The sequence below is a fragment of the Pleurodeles waltl genome, chromosome 6, assembly GCF_031143425.1.
Source record: "Pleurodeles waltl isolate 20211129_DDA chromosome 6, aPleWal1.hap1.20221129, whole genome shotgun sequence".
Lineage (NCBI taxonomy): Eukaryota > Metazoa > Chordata > Amphibia > Caudata > Salamandridae > Pleurodeles > Pleurodeles waltl.
This window is the reverse complement of record NC_090445.1, coordinates 945300264-945323257: the sequence shown is the minus strand read 5'-3', so window position 1 is coordinate 945323257 and position 22994 is coordinate 945300264. Positions and strand designations below refer to the sequence as shown.

Genomic DNA, 22994 nt, shown 5'->3' with positions numbered 1-22994 from the left:
CACCCCAACAGTCACTTGCACCACGGCCTGCACTGGCAGCATCTCTGCCGCAGCCACCGCCGCCTGCACCACCATCAGCCCCACCACGTGCACAGCTGATGCCAATCTGTCAGACGTCAGCCCCGTCCCCAGTGTGCAGCCATCAGAGTCTGCAGGTGACGTCCTGGACCCTGGGTGCGCCATTTTAGACACCACCTCCAGCACTGACACGAACCAGCAATTGGCAGCCTAACTTGCCGCAGGATGGAGTGTGGGTCTGCCTCCATGGAGTATCATGCTGCCTGTTCCGGGTACATCGCGTGGCTGTGAGACAAAGTCAACATACCAAACCCCAGGAGCAGCATCACTGGGCACAAAGCCCCCACCAGAACCAGTGGAGAAAAGCATCCACTAACACAATCCTTGGCAGGATGAAGCACTAAGGGCACAAAGCTCCCTACAGAACCAGTGGAGAAAAGCATCCACTAACACAGTCCTTGGCAGGATGAAGCACTCTGGGGACAAAGCCCCCTCCACAACCAGTGGAACATCTCACCCACTTGAGAGACTGTGGCTTTGCCCTCCCCAGGACCAAACAGTGGGCAAACAGCCCACTTGAGAGACTTGTGAGACTCTGGCTTTGCACTCCCCAGGACCAAACAGTGGGCAAACCACCCACTTGAGAGACTTGTGAGACTGTGGCTTTGCACTCCCCAGGACCAAACAGTGGGCAAACCACCCACATGAGAGACTTGAGAGACTGTGGCTTTGCACTCCCCAGGACCAAGCAGTGGGCAGTGAACCCACTTGAGAGACTTGAGAGACTGTGGCCTTGCACTCTCCAGGACCAAGCAGTGGGCATGGAGCCCCCTCGAGGAGCAGTGGCGTCGTACCATCATCCGGCTGAGGTGCCCCCCTCCCCTTCCCCCTGAGGTGCCTGTTTTTTTTCCGACCTGATGCCCCTGCAGTGTTCTCTCCGTTTTGAGGCAGGTGTCATGTGTGGGCTTCGCCCATGCTTTTTGGGACCACTGGTCCACGGACATTTCATGGGACAGTGTACGGACTTGTGTACTTGCTGTAAATATTTGTGTATACTGATTAATTGCTGTTCTCTTGGGCTATCTGATTGTTTGAATATTACACTAGTCAAACTCATTTCATTTGGTCCTGCGTTCTTCTAGAGGGTGACGGGGTGTATCTGTGATGTTATTGGATATGTGTGTGTGTTTGTGTGGGTGTGGGGTGAGGGAGTTGCGTTTGGCGTGTGTCACTCTCTTTCCCCCCTCTCCCCTGTGTACTAGGTGCAGTAATCACTGTGTTCGTCGCCGCCGCTGTTCGTACTCCTGGTAGATGAGAAGGTACACCAACATTGGTACGACCTGTAGTTCGGTCTCCATGGCGTCCTGGTTCTTCGTTCAATCTCGAAAGGTGAGTGGTTTCCCTTCTGTGTACTGTTTCCACAGTGCTTTTGATGGCGTTGGTACCGCCCTGGAAAAGCTGGTGGATTGGTGCCTTGTAATAGTGTGGGCGGTACATTGACTTCCGCCTGTCTGTTAGTGGTTACCGCCGCTGTGTTTGTTGCTACCGCCGTGGAGGTCAGAGTGTTAAAGTGGCTGTCGGTGTTGGCGGTTTCCGCCATGGTCGTAATTCAATTTTTTGGACTTCCGGCCTGTTGGAGGTATTACCGCTGCTTTATCACCGACCGCCAGGGTTGTAATGAGGGCCGTAGTCTACCAGATAATGCATTACCCAAGGTAAGTAACTTCTTATATCTTATAGAGACTTCTAGCTGCAGATTCTTTACCTTAGAATTCCTTGGCGTCAGCTTCAAATCTGGAATTTTTCTGCGGAGTAGTACCCTGCGTGCGCCGTTGGGTGGCGTTGTTCGGATCCGGGTGTGTCATCCGGCTCTGCGTGGTGTTGTCAGTGTCGTTGGAGCCGTCTATGATGTCATCACGGTTGTCTATATAGACGCCACCTTGGCACGTGTACGTCAGTTCTTTTCCTTCAGCGCCAGTTAAGCGCAGATCCGGATTAGAGCTACCCTTTCTATGACGAACGTTGAGGCTTTTTCACCCTTTTTAACTGTTTGAGAAAGACTGGGTTCAAACCCATCGCATCTCATTGCACCATGTCAGTGACGGACCCTCACCGAGTTTGACTTTGGTGCCTCGAGAAGGATCACGACTCCACCTCGTGATCCGACAGCCGTTTTCTGTTGGCGCGACTCTGAGGAGGTCACGGTCCCGGAGCCCCAAGTCTTCGTCCTCACATTCGAGGTCATCTGATCATTCAGGTAAGAGTCACAAGAAGAAGAAGAAGAAGTCCAAGCGGACTTAGATTTCGCCACGTCCGTCGGCCAACGAGGTGTCTAGGGAACGTTGACATTCCGAGCACGGTTCCGCGGAGCCGTTGCCAGGGTCGACTCCGCTTCTTCACCCTTTTGTGGGGCCCGGAGCAACCCCCGCTCAAATACAAGAATTTTATGAGGCCATGCCCTCAAGTGGGTCTTTGGGCCCCGTGGGTCAGCAAGGGCCCCTTCGGGTTCGACGTCGGTGGCTTTGGTACCGTTGGAGACCCTAGGATCCGATCCCTCACAGTCGACCTCCTCCGGCGCCGGGTCCGATGTCACCAACGGCTCCCACCCGTGGTAGCCCCATCCTCATTCCGGATAATCCTGAGCCGGAGCAACGTCGTATGACGCCAACTCCAATGGCGCCGATTCGGCCCAGATCATTGTCTGAACATTACTCAGAACAGCGAGGCACAGGAGAGGAACTGGAGGGGTCTGAGGGCCCTTTGGAATATGACCTAGAACAGGACTGTACGAGGATCTAGGGGAGGCCAGTGGACTGGACACATCTCCAGACACTGGTATGCTCTCTCCTCCTAATGTGGCTACGGAGGAGGGAGCTTCTTATGCTATGGTGGTGCGTAGGGCTGCTGAGGTCTTGGACCTAGACTTGCCTACGGTGCCAGTCAGGACGAATCTCCAGACAGAGGTGCTTCATCCGGGGGTGACAAAATCAGAGCAGATGTGGCCCTTCAATGAGGCCCTAACAGACGTCTTCTGGGTACATGGTCCAAACCCAGCACAAGGGCTCCTGTGAATAGGACAATCTGCCGCCGCCATAGACCCACTCCGAGCGACCCTAGTTTCCTGACCCAACACCCCACCCCGGAGAGCTTGGTAGTCCAAGCCTCTACTTCCCGTGGTGCCTTCCCTTCCTCTCCCCTGGATAGGGAATCCAAGAGGCTGTATCAGCTTAGAAAGAAAATATTTTCTTCCACCATCCTGGCATTGAGGTCCGTAAACACCTCTTCCCTATTGGGCTGTTTTCCCATACTTTATGGGATACGGTGGCACACGTGCTGCCCCAGGTCCCAGAGGGTGTACGGGACACTCTCACACAGGCTGTCAAGAATGGGAGAGATGCAGCCAAGTTTACGATTAGTTGGGGATTGGACACGACCCACTCGCTGGGCAGAGCAATTGCATCGTCAGCGGCCCTACATCGCCACGCCTGGCTGCGTTCAACTGGCTTTTCGGTGGATGTTGAGTCAAGTTTGATAGACATGACTTTTGATGGTTCTTGCCTTTTTGGTGAGAAGGCAGACTCTGTGCTTGAGAGGTTCAAGGATTCTTGAGCTACGGCCAGATCCTTGGGCCTTTCAGCACCAGCATGACAGCAGTCTGTCTTTCACCCATTTCAAGGCTTTGTAAGGGATGTGGTTCCACGCCGTCAGAGTTTAGCCACCGTCCTCAGACTTCACAACATCCCGGAAGAGGACATGGTTGTGGTACCATCAGACCTAGAGGGTCTGGCCAGAGGTCGGCCACCACACAGCCCCCATCCTCTGCGCCCAAGCCCTCCTCGTGTGGTTCTGCAGGACAACATCCGTCCAGTTGGAGGGAGGATTCAATTTCATCTCCCTCACTGGCTTTCCATCACAATGGACAAGTGGGTTCTGCAGATCATGCGGAAGAGTTATTTCCTCCCCTTCCAGTCTTTCCCTCCCTCTATCCCTCCGACAAAAGAACTGCTGATGGGGACCATTCGGTTTTGCTCCGCGAGGCAGTTACGGCTCTCATGGCCAAGGGAGCCATAGAAAGGCAGTGGTTGTTATTCCCGCTACTTTCTGATTCCCAAAAAGAACAAGGGCCCTCGCCGTATCCTGGATTTAAGGGATGTCAATCTCTTCCTCAAGAAGTAGAAATTCAAGATGCTCAGTCTTGGTCAGATCTTGTATGCCCAAGATCAAGGAGACTGGATGGTAGCGTTGGACTTGCAGGACGCATATTTTCATATCCCCATCCTGCCAAGCCCACCGGCGTTACCTGCGGTTCAAGGTGAGCCATGAGCACTTTCAGTTTACTGTGCTCCCTTTCGGTTTCACCAGTGCCCCTCGGGTGTTCACGAAGGTGATGGCAGTGGTGGCAGCGCATTTGCGCAGGTCAGAGATTTCTGTCTTCCCCTACCTCGACAATTGGCTGTTGAAGGCTCCTACGCCCCAGGCTCTCGTCACACATCTCCACATGACAGCAAACCTCCTGCACTCACTGGGATTCACTATCAATGTGCCGAAGTCACACCTGACTCCCTCTCAGAAGCTCACTTTTTTATCGGAGCTGTTCTGGACACAGTGCAGTATAGGGCCTATCGTCCGGAGCAGCGAGTTCAGGATTTTCAGGTTATGATACTGATGTTTCGGCCTCTATCCTGGATTTCGGTGAGACAGACCCTGAGGCTGCTGGGACTCATGGCTTCCTGCATCCTATTGGTGAAGCATGCCAGATGGCATATGAGGGCTCTGCAGTGGTGTAGGAAGTTGGCTCTGTATGTACTATTTCGAAGTAAGAAATAGCATGCACAGAGTCCAAGGGTTCCCCATAGATGTAAGATAGTGGCAAAAAGAGATAATTCTAATGCTCTATTTTGTGGTAGTGTGGTCGAGCAGTAGGCTTATCAGAGGGTAGTGTTAAGCATTTGTTGTACATACACACAGGCAATAAATAAGGAACACGCACTCAAAGGCAATTCCAGGCCAATATGTTTTTATATAGAAAAATATATTTTTTTAGTTTATTTTAAGAACCACAGCTTCAAGATTTACAAGTAATACTTCAAATGAAAGGTATTTCACTTAGGTATCTTAGGAACTTTGAATCAACACAATATCATGTACAGTTGTAGCAAAAATGGCAATAAGCTATTTTAAAACTAGACACTGCAATTTTCAACAGTTCTTGGGGGAGGTACGTTTTGGTTAGTTTTGCAGGTAAGTAAAACACCTACAGGGTTCAAAGTTGGGTCCAAGATAGCCCACCATTGGGGGTTTAGGGCAACCCCAAAGTTACCACACCAGCAGCTTAGGGCCGGTCAGGTGCAGAGTTCAAAGTGGTGCCCAAAACGCATAGGCTTCAATGGAGAAGGGGGTGCCCCGGTTCCAGTCTGCCAGCAGGTAATTACCCGTGACTTCGGAGGGCAGACCAGGGGGGTTTTGTAGGGCACCGGGGGGGACACAAGTCAGCACAAAACGTACACCCTCAGCGGCACAGGGGCGGCTAGGTGCAGAGTGCAAACAGGCGTCGGGTTTGCAATTGGTTTCAATGGGAGACCCGGGGGTCTCTTCAGCGAAGCAGGCAGGCAAGGGGGGGGGCTCCTAGGGGTAGCCACCACCTGGGCAAGAGAGAGGGCCACCTGGGGGTCGCTCCTGCACTGGAGGTCGGATCCGTCAGGTCCTGGGGGCTTTGGGTGCAGTGTCTTTACCAGGCGTCGGGTTCCTGGAAGCAGGCAGTCTCGGTCAGGGGGAGCCTCTGGATTCCCTCTGCAGGCATCGCTGTGGGGGCTCAGGGGGGTCAACTCTGGCTACTCATGGGCTCGCAGTCACCGGGGAGTCCTCCCTGTAGTGTCATTTCTCCACAGGTCGAGCCAGGGGCGTCGGGTGCAGAGTGGAAAGTCTCACGCTTCCTGCAGAAAACGTGGAGTCCTTTAAAAGTTGTTTCTTTGTTGCAAGTTTTGGTTTCTTTGGAACAGTGCTGCTGTCCTCGGGAGTTCTTGGTCCTTTTAGATGCAGGGTAGTCCTCTGAGGCTTCAGAGGTCGCTGGACCCTAGGGGACGCGTCGCTGTTGCAGTTTTTCTCAAAGTGGGGAGACAGGCCGGTAGGGCTGGGGCCAAAGCAGTTGGTGTCTCCGTCTTCTCTGCAGGGCTTCAGGTCAGCGGTCCTTCTTCATCTTCAGGTTGCAGGAATCTTTTTTCCTAGGTTCTGGGGGCCCCTAAATACTCAATTTAGGGGTGTGTTTAGGTCTGGGGGGTTAGTAGCCAATGGCTACTAGCCCTGAGGGTGGCTATACCCTCTTTCTGCCTCCTGCCGGTGGGGAGGGGGTCACATCCCTAATCCTATTGGGGGAATCCTCCATCTGCAATATGGAGGATTTCTAAAAGTCAGAGTCACCTCAGCTCAGGACACCTTAGGGGTTGTCCTGACTGGCCAGTGACTCCTCCTTGTTTTTCTCATTATCTCCCCCGGCCTTGCCGCCAAAAGTGGGGCCGTGGCCGGAGGGGGCGGGCATCTCGACTAGCTGGGATGGCCTGTGGCGCTGTAACAAAGGGGGTGAGCATTTGTGGCTCACCGCCAGGTGTTACAGTTCCTGCAGGGGGAGGTGAGAAGCACCTCCACCCAGTACAGGCTTTGTTCCTGGCCACAGAGTGACAAAGGCACTCTCCCCATGTGGCCAGCAACATGTCTGGTGTGGCAGGCTGGTAAAACTAGTCAGCCCACACTGGAAGTCGGGTATGTTTTCAGGGGGCATCTCTAAGATGCCCTCTGGGTGTAATTTACAATAAAATGTACACTGGCATCAGTGTGCATTTATTGTGCTGAGAAGTTTGATACCAAACTTCCCAGTTTTCAGTGTAGCCATGATGGTGCTGTGGAGTTCGTGTATGACAGACTCCCAGACCATATACTCTTATGGCTACCCTGCACTTACAATGTCTAAGGTTTTGCTTAGACACTGTAGGGGCATAGTGCTCATGCACCTATGCCCTCACCTATGGTATAGTGCACCCTGCCTTAGGGCTGTAAGGCCTGCTAGAGGGGTGACTTATCTATGCGATGGGCAGTGTGAGGTTGGCATGGCACCCTGAGGGGAGTGCCATGTCGACTTAGTCATTTTCTCCCCACCAGCACACACAAGCTGGCAAGCAGTGTGTCTGTGCTGAGTGACAGGTCCCCAGGGTGGCATAAGACATGCTGCAGCCCTTAGAGACCTTCCCTGGCATCAGGGCCCTTGGTACCAGGGGTACCAGTTACAAGGGACTTACCTGGATGCCAGGGTGTGCCAATTGTGGAGACAAAGGTACAGTTTTAGGGAAAGAACACTGGTGCTGGGGCCTGGTTAGCAGGCCTCAGCACACTTTCAAATCAGAACTTGGCATCAGCAAAGGCAAAAAGTCAGGGGGTAACCATGCCAAGGAGGCATTTCCTTACAAGTGGGACCTGAAGTTCCAATGGGCACAGCATCAGGTGAATCTTACATGTGGTTCAGATCTCGGAGGGGACTGCAAAGGATCTGCAGTGGTGGTTAGTGAACTGCGATTGGGTCAAAAGCAGACTCCTCTCCCTTCCCCAACCAGATCTCACAGTAGTGACAGATGTGTCACTTCTGGAATGGGGCGGCAATCTGGGAGAGGTGGAGATCAGAGGTCTCTGGTCTCCGGCGTAATCAGGGCTCCATATCAATTTGTTAAAGCTTCGGGTGATCCGACTAGCATTAAAAGCATTTCTTCCTATTGTGAAAGGGAAGGTGGTGCAGGTGTTCATGGACAACACCACCGCAATGTGGTACTGCAACAAGGAGGATGATGTGAGGTCGTGGACCCTTTGTCAAGAGGCTCTGCATCTCTGGACATGGCTGGAACAGCAGGGCGTAACCCTGGTGGTTCAACACCTGGCAGGTTCTCTGAACGCCAGGGCTGCCGAGCTCAGCCAAAAATGCTTAGCAGATCACGAATGGTATCTCCATCTGGAAGTGGCGCAAGGACTCTTTCAACAGTGGGGATATCCTTGGTTAGATCTGTTCGCCTCAGTGGGAACGCGCAATGTCAGCAGTTTTGCGCGTTGGAGTTTTCAAAGGGGCTATCGCTAGGCAACGCTTTTCGCCGCGAGTGGAGTTCAGGCCTCCTGTACGCCTTTCCACCCATACCACGTCTGCCCAGAGTTCTCAAGAAAATCAAGAATGACTGGGCCCAAGTAATCCTAGTGGCTCCGGATTGGGCCCGGAGAGTCTGGCATCCAGAGCTTCTCAAAATGAGCATCAGTCCTCCAATCAGGTTGCCTCTTCGGGGGATCTTCTGTCCCAGCAGCAGGGGAAGGTTCTCCACCTGAACCTGTCAACTTTGCGGCTTCATGCGTGGAGGTTGAGCGGCGACAGTTGATGGTTTATGACCTCCCTTCCGAAGTCTGTGATGTCATTCTGGCAGCCAGGCATGCCTCTACTAAGTCCATTTACGCCTGCCAATGGAAACGTTTTGTTTCATATTGTACAGAGAGGTCTATTGATCCTCTTTTTTTTCTTCCCTTTCTAATATCCTTTTGTTTATTCTATCTCTTGCCCAACAGGGCTCCTTCTTAGGGACCCTTAAGGGCAATCTTGCTGCCTTATCGTCTTTTCTACGCTTGCCCGATCAACCATCTTAGTTTAAGTCTCCTATAGTACAAAGATTTTTTAAAGGACTTGTGCATTTGTTTCCACCTGTGCCTTCTGTCATGCCCCAGTGGGATCTTAATCTTGTTCTTACCTTCCTAATGTGTGCTCCTTTTGAGCCCTTGCATAACTGTCCTCTCCGGCTGCTCACTATTAAAACAGCCTTTTTGGTGGCAATTACATCTGCCAGGAGAGTGAGTGAGTTTCAGGCTTTATCTTCAAAACCACCGTATCTCACAATATATCTTGACAATGTAGTATTAAGAACTTGTGCCTCTTTCCTCCCCAAGGTGGTGACCCCTTTCCACCTGGGTCAAAATATCACCCTGCCCACCTTCTTTGCACCACCGCATCCCTCTAAGGAAGAGTAGAGTCTCCATCGGCTGGATCCAAAAAGAGCGTTATCGTTCTACCTTGACCGCACAAAAGAGTTCCGGGTGGACAACCAACTCTTTGTGGGGTACGTTGGGGCAAAGAAGGGTCGGGCAGTACAGAAGCGGTCCATTTTGCGCTGTGTGGTTCTCTGTATAAAGGTCTGCTACGCTTTGGCCAAGAAGCAGCCTCCATAGGGCTTGAGGGCTCACTCTACCAGAGGGAAAGCTGCTACCACTGCGTTAGCTCATGGTGTGCCGGTGCTTGACATCTGTCAAGCGGCAATGTGGGCTTCCTTGCACACGTTTGCGAGACACTACTGCCTGGATAGCCAAGTGAGAAGGGAGGGGCATTTTGCCCGTTCAGTCCTGCAGGACTTCCTAGTATAAAATATATCCTTCAGACCCACCCCCATGAATTATAGCTTGGGTATTTATTCTAAGGTAAGGAATCTGCCAGCTAGAAGTTTCTATCAGATGAATAAGTTACTTACCTCTGGTAACGAATTATCTGGGAGAGACTCTATCTAGCTGCAGATTCCTTACACCCATCCAAGCCTCCCCGCTTATATTTTATATATTTTATATATATATATATATATATATATATATATATATATATATATATATATATATATTCCTAACCAAAGTCCACTAATAATGCCAAACTCTTGACGGGTGCATCCATTATGTGCAAGTGGCAGCACATTATTCATTTAAAACAAGAAGAAGAGATGGAGCACTCACGGGTACTTTAGATCCAATTTATTGCGCCACAGACGCGTTTCAGCATTTTTTGCCTTTCTCAATGTGATTTGCGCAAAAATGAAAGAAAAACAGTCACCTGAGCAGCCTTTAAATAGATTACTCCATGCTTTAAGTGAAAAGACAGATGACAGACTTGCATTTGCTTCTTCAAACCTTGTCATCACGGTGCCGCCATCACTCTCTGTGTGTTGTACTCATTATTTCAAATGGTAATGCCCGTGCTTTCATATTCTGCAGTAGAGGTCACCCCTTTAAATGGGTACAGGTCATTACACAGTGCCAAGTTTACAAAAAGCCCAGAGAAATAATGCTTTCCACTTTGCCCAGCAGTTCTTGTTTTTCTTACCTGTCAAGTTGATATATAACACAATCAAACATCCCTCGTTTGCCGCAATTTGCCTCTTTAGGAACATCACATGCCTCAAAGCGCCAATTTAGTAATCAGAGCCTTCACATTATAGTAATGTGTGACCTTATGTCAGTCGATATGGCATTCCTTTAGCAAGCGGTGGTTCTGGCATTGTTAATTTGAATTCCTAACCAAAGTCCACTAATAATGCCGAACTCTTGACGGGTGCATCCATTATGTGCAAGTGGCAGCACATTATTCATTTAAAACAAGAAGAAGAGATGGAGCACTCACAGGTACTTTAGATCCAATTTATTGCGCCACAGACGCGTTTCAGCATTCTTTGCCTTACTCAATGTGATTTGCGCAAAAATGAAAGAAAAACACTTAAAGCATGGAGTAATCTATTTAAAGGCTGCTCAGGGGACTGTTTTTCTTTCATTTTTGCTCATATCACATTGAGAAAGGCAAAGAATGCTGAAACGCGTCTGTGGCGCAATAAATTGGATCTAAAGTACTCGTGAGTGCTCCATCTCTTCTTCTTGTTTTAAATATATATATATATATGTTTTTGGCATTTTTGCCTATCTGAAAGGCATGTAAAAAAAGTTTTTCAAACAGTCAAGTGAAAAAGCTAAACTACATACTGTTAGTTCTTCCATGACTCTGCGCTTTTGTTGTGGAAAGTTGTGGGGAAAGAACTGACGTACACGCACTGAGGTGGTGTCTATATAGACAACCGTGACATCATAGACGGCTCCAACGACGCCACGTGGAGCAGGACAATGCACATGGATCCGAACGACACCACCGGACGGCACGCGCAGCGTACTGCTCAGCAGAGAAAATTCCGGATTCAAAGCTGATGCCAGGGAATTCTAAGGTAAGGAATCTGCAGCTAGATAGAGTCTCTACCAGATAATTTGTTACCGAAGGTAAGTAACTGGTTCATTGAACCCCAATTTCTCAGAAAGTACTGAACAGAGTTACACTAAAACACAAAAAGAACGCTTTCTGGACCAACATCTAGCATTCTGCCAAATTTGGTGTAATTCTATTCAGCCACTTTGGCTTTAGCTGTGTCTAATTTTGCTAATGAAAAATGCATGTTGAAAACACATTGTGGGACTCCCCCCTTTTTCTAAGCCCTCACCTAGAAACTGTCCAGAATGGAGCTGAGGTAGATGAGTCTTTTTTCATAAAGTTTTATTAAGGCTTCTCAAATGGGGCCAAAGTTATTAGCAAACCCCCAAAAAATAATTCCTATAGAAACATCGTCCTAACAATAACCTACTGCCACCAGATAATGTGCTTTCTCACGCACACATTTGCCCACAAAATATTCATTTCACAACCTAAACTGAGTGCTTTTGAACATGCTTGCTAAGAACGAAAGGCTCTTACAATGTATTGCATAATCTTCAATGTTTCTCGGGTGGTTGGTGGTTCAAGATATGGATTCAGGGACTAGATCAAATGGGTTTGTTATGGGGTGGTAGCAAAAAACAGAGACTGTCAGATCATTTTAAAATCCTTGAAGGATTTACTGCTGTGATTTTGTTTTGTACCAATTCAGCAAGAAATGCCATGTCTGGCTTTATTCAATGTCCTTGCTACTTCAAATATACTTTGATGATGTTAGATGTATTACAAAGTCCAAACAGCTAAAAGTGAATGACAGTGTTATTCATTTATAATGGTATAAATTATTGAAACTTATTGGTACATTTATTTTTACAGACTCTGTCAGCCCAGCGCACAGGATGAAGGAGGTATTAGAAAAATATCATAAGGTGACACAAACTTGGAATGGTTTCATGGGCTTTCAACATGTCCCAAGGTTGGTATCATCTATGGTATCTTTGCAGCACACCTTTTTGATAGACTCTGACAGTGTTTCTAATATAAAATCAGTCATCACTAAAGTGTTGTTTCTCTTTTTTCTGATGGATACTTCAGATTCATCACCTTTCGGATATTTTTCAGGCGCCAGACTGGATCCTTTCTTTCCATGCATTATGGCGCAGATCTGGAGCTCTGCTCCCAATTTCTTGTGCCTTCAGACAACTTCTTTTACAAAGTCTTGAGTGCTTTGTAACAATGCCCGCTGCTAAACTACAGACTTCAAACCATGCCTTGATTCTAGGAAACCGATATTGGTGATGCTTGCACAAATTGTTTCTCTTGTGTTTGGGTTCGTAGCACCACTCAGTCATGCAACAAGTGCGTGCTCATGCACCTGATGGCAATATGGGTCTTAGAAGCAAAGCTGTATGCGGCTGAACACAGAAGTAGTCACAGATATCGTATAAGACCCCCTCCCGCTACCAAAGTCATTCCCACAAGAGGGCTAGTTTGCTGTCAAAGTCCAAGTGAAAACACAAGGCAGCGAAGCGGGACTCAACCTTATACCACCACACTTTCTATAAAGAGAAAGAGAAGGTACGAAGACGTCACAGTGGCAGTTTGTCTCCTTCCAGATCTCCAGTAGCAGAGCTGATTCCTCAGTTGGTCTCAATGCTTAGCAGATTTCCCTGGCCAGCCACAATACTGCAGCAGATTGAAGCCTTTAGGGAGGCTGTGTTGCAGACATTTGGCACTTGCTCCCTCTGGTGTGGATTCCAGGGCCAGCGATCCACAGGGGCTCTCAGTTGTGATGCTGCCTGTGGATTGATCCTTGGCCCATTTGACCCCATTGGACCTATGAAGGACTCTTTACGGGTTCCAGGAGGGAATTGCACTGGGATTCCAAAGCTTGAGTCCATCCCTCCGTGTCGATGCTACTATTGACACATCTGGTTCTGATAAAGGATCTGGTACTGGTTTTGATGTCTGACCTAAAACTGACTTCACCATGACTCAGTTTGATGTTATATTTTGAAATTGGTAAAGTGCTACCAGTCACTATTCTCATCCTATGCCCCTCTTAGAGCGAATAAACCACCAGAGGCTCCGATGTGTTTTTGGCTCAGATTCTGACCAGAGTTTCGCTACTACCGGGAGATGATGATAGTGGGGATGAGATGATTAACCCCCATTTCGCGATGCAAATTTTTACATGTACTTACAAGAAGCCAGTAGTCTTGATACATCCCTAAATACAGGGTTGAGCTGGACTTTTGGTCGTCCAGTGGAGGAGAGTGCTTCTTTTGTAGTGGTAATTTTACATGCTGCTGTGATCTTGGACCTACGGCTACTCTCTACTGAGGTTAAGACAAATGTCTATAGAAATCTGCAGCGAGGGCCTGCCATTTCACAGCCTTTACTACAGTTCATTGAGGACCTCACTGACACTTAAATGCGCACCTGGTCAAAGCAATGTTCCGGTCCATCCTGTGAATAGACAGGTGGCCAGAAGTCCCATACCGGTGCTTGATGACCCTAATTCCCTCACTAAATATCCTTCTGCTGAGAGTGTGGTTTTCAGATTTCAACCATCAAGATGAACCCCACCTAATTTCAAATTCCAACAACTCCCTCAGTAATGGAGTTTAAGACGAATGACAAATGTTCTCTTCAGCTAACTTAACACTGAGGTAAGTCTATGTAATTTGTTTGTTGAGCCAATATAAGCACACCCTCTGTAGCATAGCTGACAAGATCTTGACGGTGGTCCCGGAAGACCTTAGGGACTCACTGGTTTAAACCATTCAGGATCATCAAATCCTGGCCTTGATACTACTGATTTTCAAAGGAATGATGGTTGGCACTAGTGAAGGTATCCACCAGTGTACATGGATGTGCTCCACAGGAGTCTCTAGAAACATATAGGCCTCTTCAATGGATATGCTTTTTCAATGGTCAGCCTGTTCTGCGAAAAAACATATTCTACCTTGGAACATTTCAAAGACAGTAGGGCCATGGCATATTTTCTGCATCTTTTGGCCCCTGGCAAACCGTTTATTCACTAGTTCCAGAAATTCAGAGGATGCTTTAAGGGGTTACCATGTCTCCCCAACCTCTGCTGCAATTAGTCCTTTTGAGGCAGGTAAATGCAGGTCATGAAGGGTATCAGTTCTATCAGCCCCTTCACCTTCTGAAATAGCTGTCAAGCCTCTTTAGCTTACCATTGGCACACAAGCACCGAGTGAGAGACAGGATCCTGAACTTTTTACCGGAGTGGCGATCTATCACCTCCTACAGATCGGTATTTCAAAATGTTTAGTATGGCTTTGCCCTACCCTTTTTTTCTGCTCCAATCAGTCTTCCTCCCCCCACCGGCCACCTTCAGAGTTAGTCTCAGAGGAACAACTTCCCATTCTGTTGGAAGTGGTGTGAGTTTTACTCTCAAGAGGAACCATTGCAAGGGTTCTGGGTTTGTAAATAGGGGAGGATTGCTACTCTCCTTATTTCTTCATACCTAGTAAAGGTGGAGGTCTTCGCTCCAACTTAGATCAACATACTCTGAATGCCTGCTTGTGGGAGGACAAATTGAAAAAGCTCATGCTGGCTCAGACTTTGTCTGCCCTGAATCCCAGTGACTTGATGGTGTCCCTTGAACTGCAGGAGTCATAATTTTATATATCCATCCTGCAGTCCCATAGACATTATCTGAGTTTCATGGTAGGCAAGAAGCATTTTCAGTTTGCAATACACCCCTTCAGGATCACCAGTTTCCTTCAAGTGTTTACAAAAGTGATGGCGGTGGTCACTGTCCATCTTGAAATGTCAGTTTTTCCCCACCTCAACTGGTAGTGTTGCCCCAGTCATTCATATACCACCTCGAAATGGTGAACCTCCTGACTGCATTGGGGTTCACGTTCAACGAGCTGAAATCGCACCTGCGTTCTTCACAGAGGCTTCCTTTCATTTGTGCTGTGCTGGAGACAGTATAGGTCAGGGCCTGCCTTCTTTTAGGAGTCAATGACATTTGGACTATGATCCTGATTTTTCAGCATTGGTCCACAATAGTGGTGAGAGCAGTTCTGAGGCTTCTTGGTCTTTTGGCCTCCTGCATCCTTCTTGTTGACTACACCATACGGTGCATGTGGGCTCTGAAATGGAATGTCGCGTTCCAGTAGGGTCACACTGAAGAAACCTGTCTGATGCCATTCAGAAGAGTTTGCACACAGTCTGTGTTGTTGGCTGCTCAATTATCATCTGGGTGACGTGAAAATCAGGCAACTCTGATCTCCTGCAGAAATCCATAATCAATCTGTTGGAGTTGTGGGCTTTATTTCTGGCTTTGGAGGCCTTCCCAGTGTTCATCAAGGGGAGGCTGATGCATGTGGTACTGCAACGAGCAGGGCAGAGTGGAGCTTTCTGATATAGACATCTAACTACTGATTACTCACCTTTTGAATATTCCCTCAGGCTTCAGACTGGATAAGGGAAAATCTCACGCAGTACCCCTGCATGCCAACAGGTAGCGCCATGTGACTCCATGCCAAAGTCACGCCAATCTGGATGTCATGTGCAGGTCCCTAATTAGGTGCCACCAATGCTTGCTGTCATCAGTTCGACAAGGTCAACAGACAGATGCTGAGCTAATCCTCCTTTCTTTCAAGCCTGCATTTTACAAAAAGTTTCTATGTGCTGGGGAAATGCACCCATCAAATTTACTGGGTTTAAACATTGTGCAGAATGCCACAAATGTCTGTGATAGAGTCCCACATGATTTGCCTGGGTTGGTTGCTTCGGATCAGACCACATCTCCAAGGCCTGTAGCGAGTGAGTCTTATTGCACCACATGGTCATCTGAGATTGGAAATCCATGCTCTTCGTCGTGACATACCACAAGGCTTCACACTGTGATCAGTTGAAGTCAAAGGAAAAATCTCGGTCCTTTCCCGTGACCGGTCGTCATTGAGGTCTAAGTCTTTGGGTATGTTTAAGAAGTGAAAGAAATCCAAGAGGAACTAGGCCCCTTCCCACCACTCTTCTGAGAAGGTGCAAGAGCATCAGCATGACTCCCAAATGTGTTCCCGCAGTTTATCTTCTGAGCTAGTTTCAGACCCCATGTTGCGGCAGCCTGAAATTCCAGGGCCCAGCACAACTCCACAACAAACCTAGGAGTTTCAGGATTCCATGAGGCACATTTTTAACATGTTGCTTACACCTTCTGACACACCCAAAGGCTCCAATGAGCCGAGAGACCCTACAACTGGACTTTTGGTGGCAGGTCCTCCCTCAGCACCAGTTGGAACATCTGGATCCATTCCAAATTCCTTACCCACTTTGGTGCCAGTTTCTTCTCTGTTGCAACGCTGGAACGTGATCCATCTATGCTGGCACCAACGACTCTAGACAATGACATCCAACTCATAGTGCTGTTCAATACTGAAATGGTGCTGCACCAACTTCGACTGCGGCCAACTCTGCATGTAACACAGCTAACCAGCAACAATTTTGACTCTGAAATGGTGCCTTTGCCCTATAGAAGGGCTTATGTTCTTATAAATTGTTTGGCACATATTCAGACAATGGCATATATGATGATCTTCAGCCCCAGGCACTGCCACAGAGGAATGGGCTTCCTTTACAGTGCTGATGTGAAGGGCCGCACAGGTGCTGGACTGTCAGTTCTCTACTCAGGAGGTCAAAGCCAATACATTGAACAAGGTGCTGCAGCCTGGCCTGGCTAGTTTTGAGCCCCTTCCCACCTTTAATGAGGCGCTGCTGACACTCTTTTGGAATCCTGGGTTAGGCCTTGCTCGGGAACCCCAGTTGACCGTTCGGTTGCCAGATGTCACCATCCACCCTAGGGGGCTCAACCTTCCTCACTCAGCACTCCATGCCTGAAGACCTTGTCGAACAGGGCTCAGCTAGTAAGGTGAAATGGAATTTGCTCCCTAACATGCCACCTGACAGGGATTCACAGAGGATTGACCCTCTGGTAAGCATGTTTTTGTTCTTCCACCAGCCTGGCCCTCCTTTAAGTGAGTACCAACTGTCTATTGGGCCACTATACCCATGCCCTGTGGGACTCAGTGGCTCAATTTCAGCATATTGTCCCTGAGGAAGCCCATGAGAGTTTTTCCCAGACAATTCATGATGTGCGGAATAATGCTAAATTGTCAATTTGTTCTGGGTTGGATACAACTGACTCCTTTGGTAGAGCCATTGGGACTTGAATGCAGTCCACTGACTTCTCAGGCAATATCCAAGCTAATCTGAGTCACATGCCATCTGATGGTTCCAAACTTATTAGAGACAAAGCAGGCTCAGCTCTCAATCGCTTTGAGAGCATGACCACAGTGCGCTCCATGGGACTGTTTTGTCCCTCCTTGTCAACATAATCCACACTTTCGCCCCCTCTATGGCTCTGGTAGGGGCCTTCAATACTGTCAACAAATACAGTCTGTGCATCACTCTCCTCAGCCCTTTCATGGCCATGGTACCCACAGACTGGGGACAACAGGGGAAGCGTGCAGCCCATCCCTCTGCCTCTTCATCTGCAAAGCCTTCAGACATCTTTAGTGTGTCCATGTGAGACTGCCAGAGGACGGATCGATCATTTTCTGCCAGGGTGCAGACATTAGCTTTGGATATGTGGATCATGCAAATTCTTCGCTACTATGCATCACCCGCCACCATCCACAGAATGGTTGACAGAGGATTATCTGTCCTTGCAGCAGGAAGTGTAGGCTCTTTTGCCTAAAGTAGTTGGAGAGAGGGTGGAGACACCAGAAATTAGTTGTGGTTGTTGTTCCTTCTACCGCTTGGGACTGCAAAAAAGACTGAGGCCTCCATCCCACCTTAGAACTTCATCTTCTGCAGAAGGACACATTTAAGATGCTTACCCCGGCCCTGGTCTTGTCTTCCCTAGTTCCTGGAGACTGGATGGTAGCGTTCTTGTTCTGCAGGCACACAGGTGCTATCTGCATTTCTCGGTGGGTCAGGAGCATTTCTAGTTTGCTGTAATTCACTTTGGCCTCACCAGTGCCCCTCAGATGTTCACAAAAGTGATGGCATTGGTCGCAGAATATTTTTGGAGGGCAGGGGGTCCAAGTCTTCCCCTATCTTGAGATTAGCTGCTGAAAGGCAGGCTCACCCCAGGCAATCATCACAAACTCCAGGCTACGGTGAACCTTCTAACATTATTTAAGTTCACTATAAGGATGCTGAAGTCACACCTAACCCATTTGTGAACACTTTTTATTGGAGCAGTTCTGGACATGGTGCAGTTTCACCCCTATCCCCCGAGTGGGGGAGTCCTGGATATTTGGGCGATGCTTCCAATGTTTCACTCTCTCTCTCCTGGAATTCAGTGAGTATGACTATGAGGCTGCTAGAACTGATGGTCTCCTGTGTCCTTCGGGTCAAGCACGCCAGATGACAAATGTGGGCTCTGCAGTGGAACCTGAAGTCCCACTGGGCTTTGCACCAGGAGGAATCTTTCCGATCATCTCCAGATTTTGGAGGAGACCTGCATTGATGGCTGCTGGACTGCATTTGGGTCAGTGTCAGGCATCTCTCCCATCCCCACCCATAGCTGACAAATGTATATCTCCTGTATTGGGGTGATCATCTGGATATTAAAGGTCTCTGGCCTCCAGCAGAGGGTTGACTCCACGTCTCCTGGAGTGCCAAACCATCCACTTGGCATTGGAAGCCTTCCTTCGATCCATCAACTGGAGGCAGGAGCAGATTCTCACAGACCACACCACCCCCACATGGTTCTGAAATAAGCTGGGCGGTTGGGGTTGTGGACCCTGTGCCAGGAGGCCCTCCAGAAGTAGTGCAAGGACTTCTCTGAGAATTAGGCAAACTTTGGCTTGGTCTCTTTGCGACCACTGAGAACAGTAATATCAGCACTTTTCTGTGTTTGGGATTCCAAGACGTCTCTTGCTCAGAGATACGTTTATGTAGAGTGGAACCCTGGACCCTGTACCCCTTTCCACCATTACTTCTCCTGCCCAGAGTTCTGAAGAAGATCAGGACCGACCGGGCCTATGTCACTCTAATGGCCTAGGACTGAGCATGGAGAGTATGGTATCCCAAACTTCTGGTCATGTCCTCTGAAAAGACTGCTTTTTCGGAAGGATCTATTTTTGCAGCGGCAGGACAGTGTCCTGCACCCCGGCCTGCACAACCTCCACTCTCATGCTTGGAGATTGAGGGTTGACAGTTGAAGACTTTTTTTCTCCCTCCTGAGGTTATTGATGTCATCTTGGCAGCAAAGTGTCCCTCAGCCAAATCTGATATGCCTCCCATTGTGACACATTTGTGTGTTGGTGTGCTCACAAGCACAATAACCCACTTCATGCTAAGCTGCCTGAAGTGGTGTTTGTATTGGGCCTAGCCCAGCAAGGTCTTGCTTTTGGCATTGTTAAAGTGTTTCTATTGGCTCTTTTGGTCTTTTTTATGATTGCCAGACCAACTCTCATTGTTTATATCAGCTGTCGTGATGCATTTTCTCAAGAGTTTACAATGTATGTTTCGGCTTCACTGTTCATCATGCCTGAATGGGACTTAACTTTGGTTTTTACATTACTCACGTAGCCACCCTTCAAATGTTTGCATGGCTCTCCTCTTTGGTTACTTACCCTCAAGACCGTCTGATAGAGACTTCAAGCCACAGATTCCTGACCTTAGAATTTCCCTAGGTGCCAGCCTGAATCTGTAAGATTTGTTCTGAGCAATACCCCTGCGCACCAGTAGGTGGCGTTGTTCCATTTCACGTGCTTTGTCTGCATTATGCACGCCGGAAGTGAGGTCTGTGGCATTTATATAGGTGCCATTTATGCACAGTGATGTCAGTTATTTTTCTTCTGCATCAGCCACTGCAGACCCAGAGAAGAGCTACCTCATCAGTCACGTTTTGACTGAAGTTTTTTGATGTGTTGTCAACTTCTGTTTGAAGTTATCTCCTGATGTGGGAGGGATGGCATCCAAGAAGGCTGACTTCAAACCCTGTGGTGCCTGTCATGGACCGACCCGCACCTTGTTCGCCTTTGGTGCCTCGAGCGCAACCATGTCCCCAAGTCATGCTCTGACTGCTGTGCCAGGAACCCCGAAGGCCTTGAAGTGATCTCTCAAGCTCCCGATGCTCTCTTTGCAATGCTGTGACATTCGAATTCCCGGTTGAGAGGAAGGCCCTGCAACACATGCCCAAATAAAAGAATTCTTTGAGGCCATGTGCCCCATATTTGGGGAGGCCTACTCCTCTGGCGTGCCTTCGGGCTCAAAGGGTCATCATGGGTCCCGTCTGGTTCTGCGCCGGTGGCTCTAGACCCGAGAATCCTTTCCTGGATCCAGATCGTGATTATGGTACCACCTCGCCCTTCCTTAGCTCTGGTCCCAATGCTGCGCTCCAGGTACCCACTGGCAGCGTCGCTCCCATTCTGATTCCTGACATGGAGCCAGAGATGCATCACTCAACCCTGTTTATTGTGCCATTTGGAGCAATGCCTTCCAGGTTGGAGCCTGATTCCTATTTCTGTAAACTAGGACTTAGGGGGGAATGGGAGGGGTCGCTGGACCCTTAACAGTACCAGCCCCATGAAAATCCTAATGTGGACTGGTGTGAGGAACTAGGTGAAGCGAGTGGACTGGATACTTCTCCAGATACTGGTAGGCTTTCTCCCAACACCCTGGCTCGGAGGGCGGTGCTTAATTTACAATGGTGGTACAGACGGCAGTTAAAGTCTTTGACCTTCATTTGCCTTCATTGGTGGTGAAGACTAATTTCTTGATGGAGGTGCTGCATCCGGAAGTCTCCTCCTCAGAACCACTACTCCTGTTCAACGAAGCACTCTCTGGCATCCTTCTGGGACATGGTCCAAATGCAGCACAGGGATGATTGCCCATCACCGCCACCCCCTTCCAGGGGACAACAGTTTTCTCACCCAACGCCCTACTACACCCAACACCCTACCCCTGAAAGCTTGGTGGTCCAAGCCTCTACATCCCATGTAAATCCTGGTGCATTCCCTACTGCACCCCGAGCAGGAAATACAAGAGGCTGGACACTTTGGGAAAGAAGATGTTTTCTTACACCTGCCTGGCATTACAGTCCTTGAACACCGCATGCCTTTTGGGATGCTACTCCCATGCTCTGTGGGACATGGTTGCGCAGGTTCTGGCAACAGTCCCAGAGGAGCCCTGAGTCGTACTCTCTCAAGCTGTCGCCGACGGGAGAGATGCAGTAAACTTCAGTATACATTGTGGACTTGACACTAACGACTTGTTGGGCAGAGTGTTTCATCAATGGTGGCCTTGAGGCCCCACGCATGGTTGAGGATGCCTGGCTTTTCTGGGATATATAATTGTCTCTGATGGACATGCCTTTTGATGGTTCTTCTCTCTTCGGAGACAAGGGCGATTTGGCACTGGAGCACTTTGAGGACAGTCAGGCTATGGACAGGTCCGTGGGCCTTTCTGTGGTCCTTTGTCATACACAATCTGCCTTTTGATACTTTTGTAGCTACGGAGAGGGCTTCCAGCCACATCATTGCCCTCCCAGCCAAGCCCCACATGCTCCCCACCCTCTGCGTTGCCAAGGGTGTTGTATCCACAGACCTCGTGGGTCAGGCAGTCAGTGGTCTGGTCAGTCCCACCACCCACCTCGTAGTCGCAGCCTCCAAACCTTCCTAATCTGCCCTCATACCATCATGGGCATCCTGTTGGTAGCAGGATTCGCACTCACCTGTCCCACAGGCAGACCATAATACTGGACAGTTCGGTTTTGCAGCTCGTCTGAAGGGGCTACTCCCTCTCGTTTGTGACTACTCCTCCCCCTATGCCACCATCTTACATCAGACTGATGGAGGATCTATCCCTTTGCTACCAGAAAGTCACAGCTCTCTTGGCCAAGGGAGCCATAGAGAGGTTGCTGATGCCAGATGGGGGTCATGGTTGCTATTCCTGCGACTCCTGCTACTTTCTGGTCCTATCCTGGACCTGCGGGCCCTCAGGAGAAGTTGAAAATGCTCAAATTGGCTCAGGTCTTGTTGGCCCTGGACCGAGGAGACTGGATGGTAGCATTGGACTTGCAGGATGCATATTTCCATATTTTTGTCATGCCTGCCCACTTGCGTTACCTGCGCTTCATGGTGGGCCAAGGGCGTTTTCAGTTTGCTGTGATCCCTTTTGGCCTTAAAAGTGCCCTTCCGGTGTTCACTAATGTGATGCTGGTGATTGCAGTTTATCTGCAGAGATCGGGGTGTCAGTCTCATTCTTCCCCTATCTCAACGTCTGGCTGTTGAAGGCGGTCTTGCCCCAGACTGTCATCCTCCACCTACAGACTACTGCAGACCTCCTGCATTCGCTGGGGCTCACTTTCAACATGCCGAAATCACAACTGACTCACTCTCATACGCTTCCTTTCATCCTTTCATCAGAGCTGTTTGGGACACGGTGCAGTTTCGGGCCTATCCTCCTGAAGAGTGAGTCCAGGATATTAAGGCTATGAAACCAATGTTTCAGTCTCTATCCTGGATTTTGGTGACACAAACTCTGAGGCTGCTAGGACTCAGCCTCCTGCATCCCTCTGGTGACTCATGTCTGTTGGCATGTGAAGGCTCTGCTTTGGGACCTGACATTCCAATGGACACAGCATCATGGGAATCTCTCCAACATGGAGGGAACTGTAAAAGATCTGTAGTGGTGATTAACAAACCGCAATTGGATCAGCTCAGACCCCTTTCTCTTCCCCAACAAGATCTGGCAGTAGTGACAAATGCATCACCTCTAGAATGGGACTGCTATCTGAGAGTGGTAGAGATCAGAGGAGACTGGTCTCTGGCACAATCTGGACTCCACATCAACCTATTGGAGTCCTGAGCGATCTGTTTGTCATTGAAAGTCTTTCTACCCTCTGTCAAGGGAAGGCTAGTACCGGTTTTCATGGACAACACTATGCCATGTGGTACTG

At 49.0% G+C, this 22994-nt stretch overlaps 1 protein-coding gene across 2 annotated transcripts in view; it reads left to right on the top strand.

Annotated features, from left to right (window-relative positions):
• The window catches only part of CFAP46 (cilia and flagella associated protein 46), a 1580346-nt gene that overhangs the window by 1314234 nt on the left and 243118 nt on the right, over nt 1-22994 (top strand). For both annotated transcript variants that reach the window (XM_069239769.1, XM_069239768.1), the window contains exon 57: nt 11918-12017. In XM_069239769.1, coding sequence (XP_069095870.1) covers nt 11918-12017 — 100 coding nt within the window. The remainder of the gene's footprint in view (nt 1-11917; nt 12018-22994) is intronic.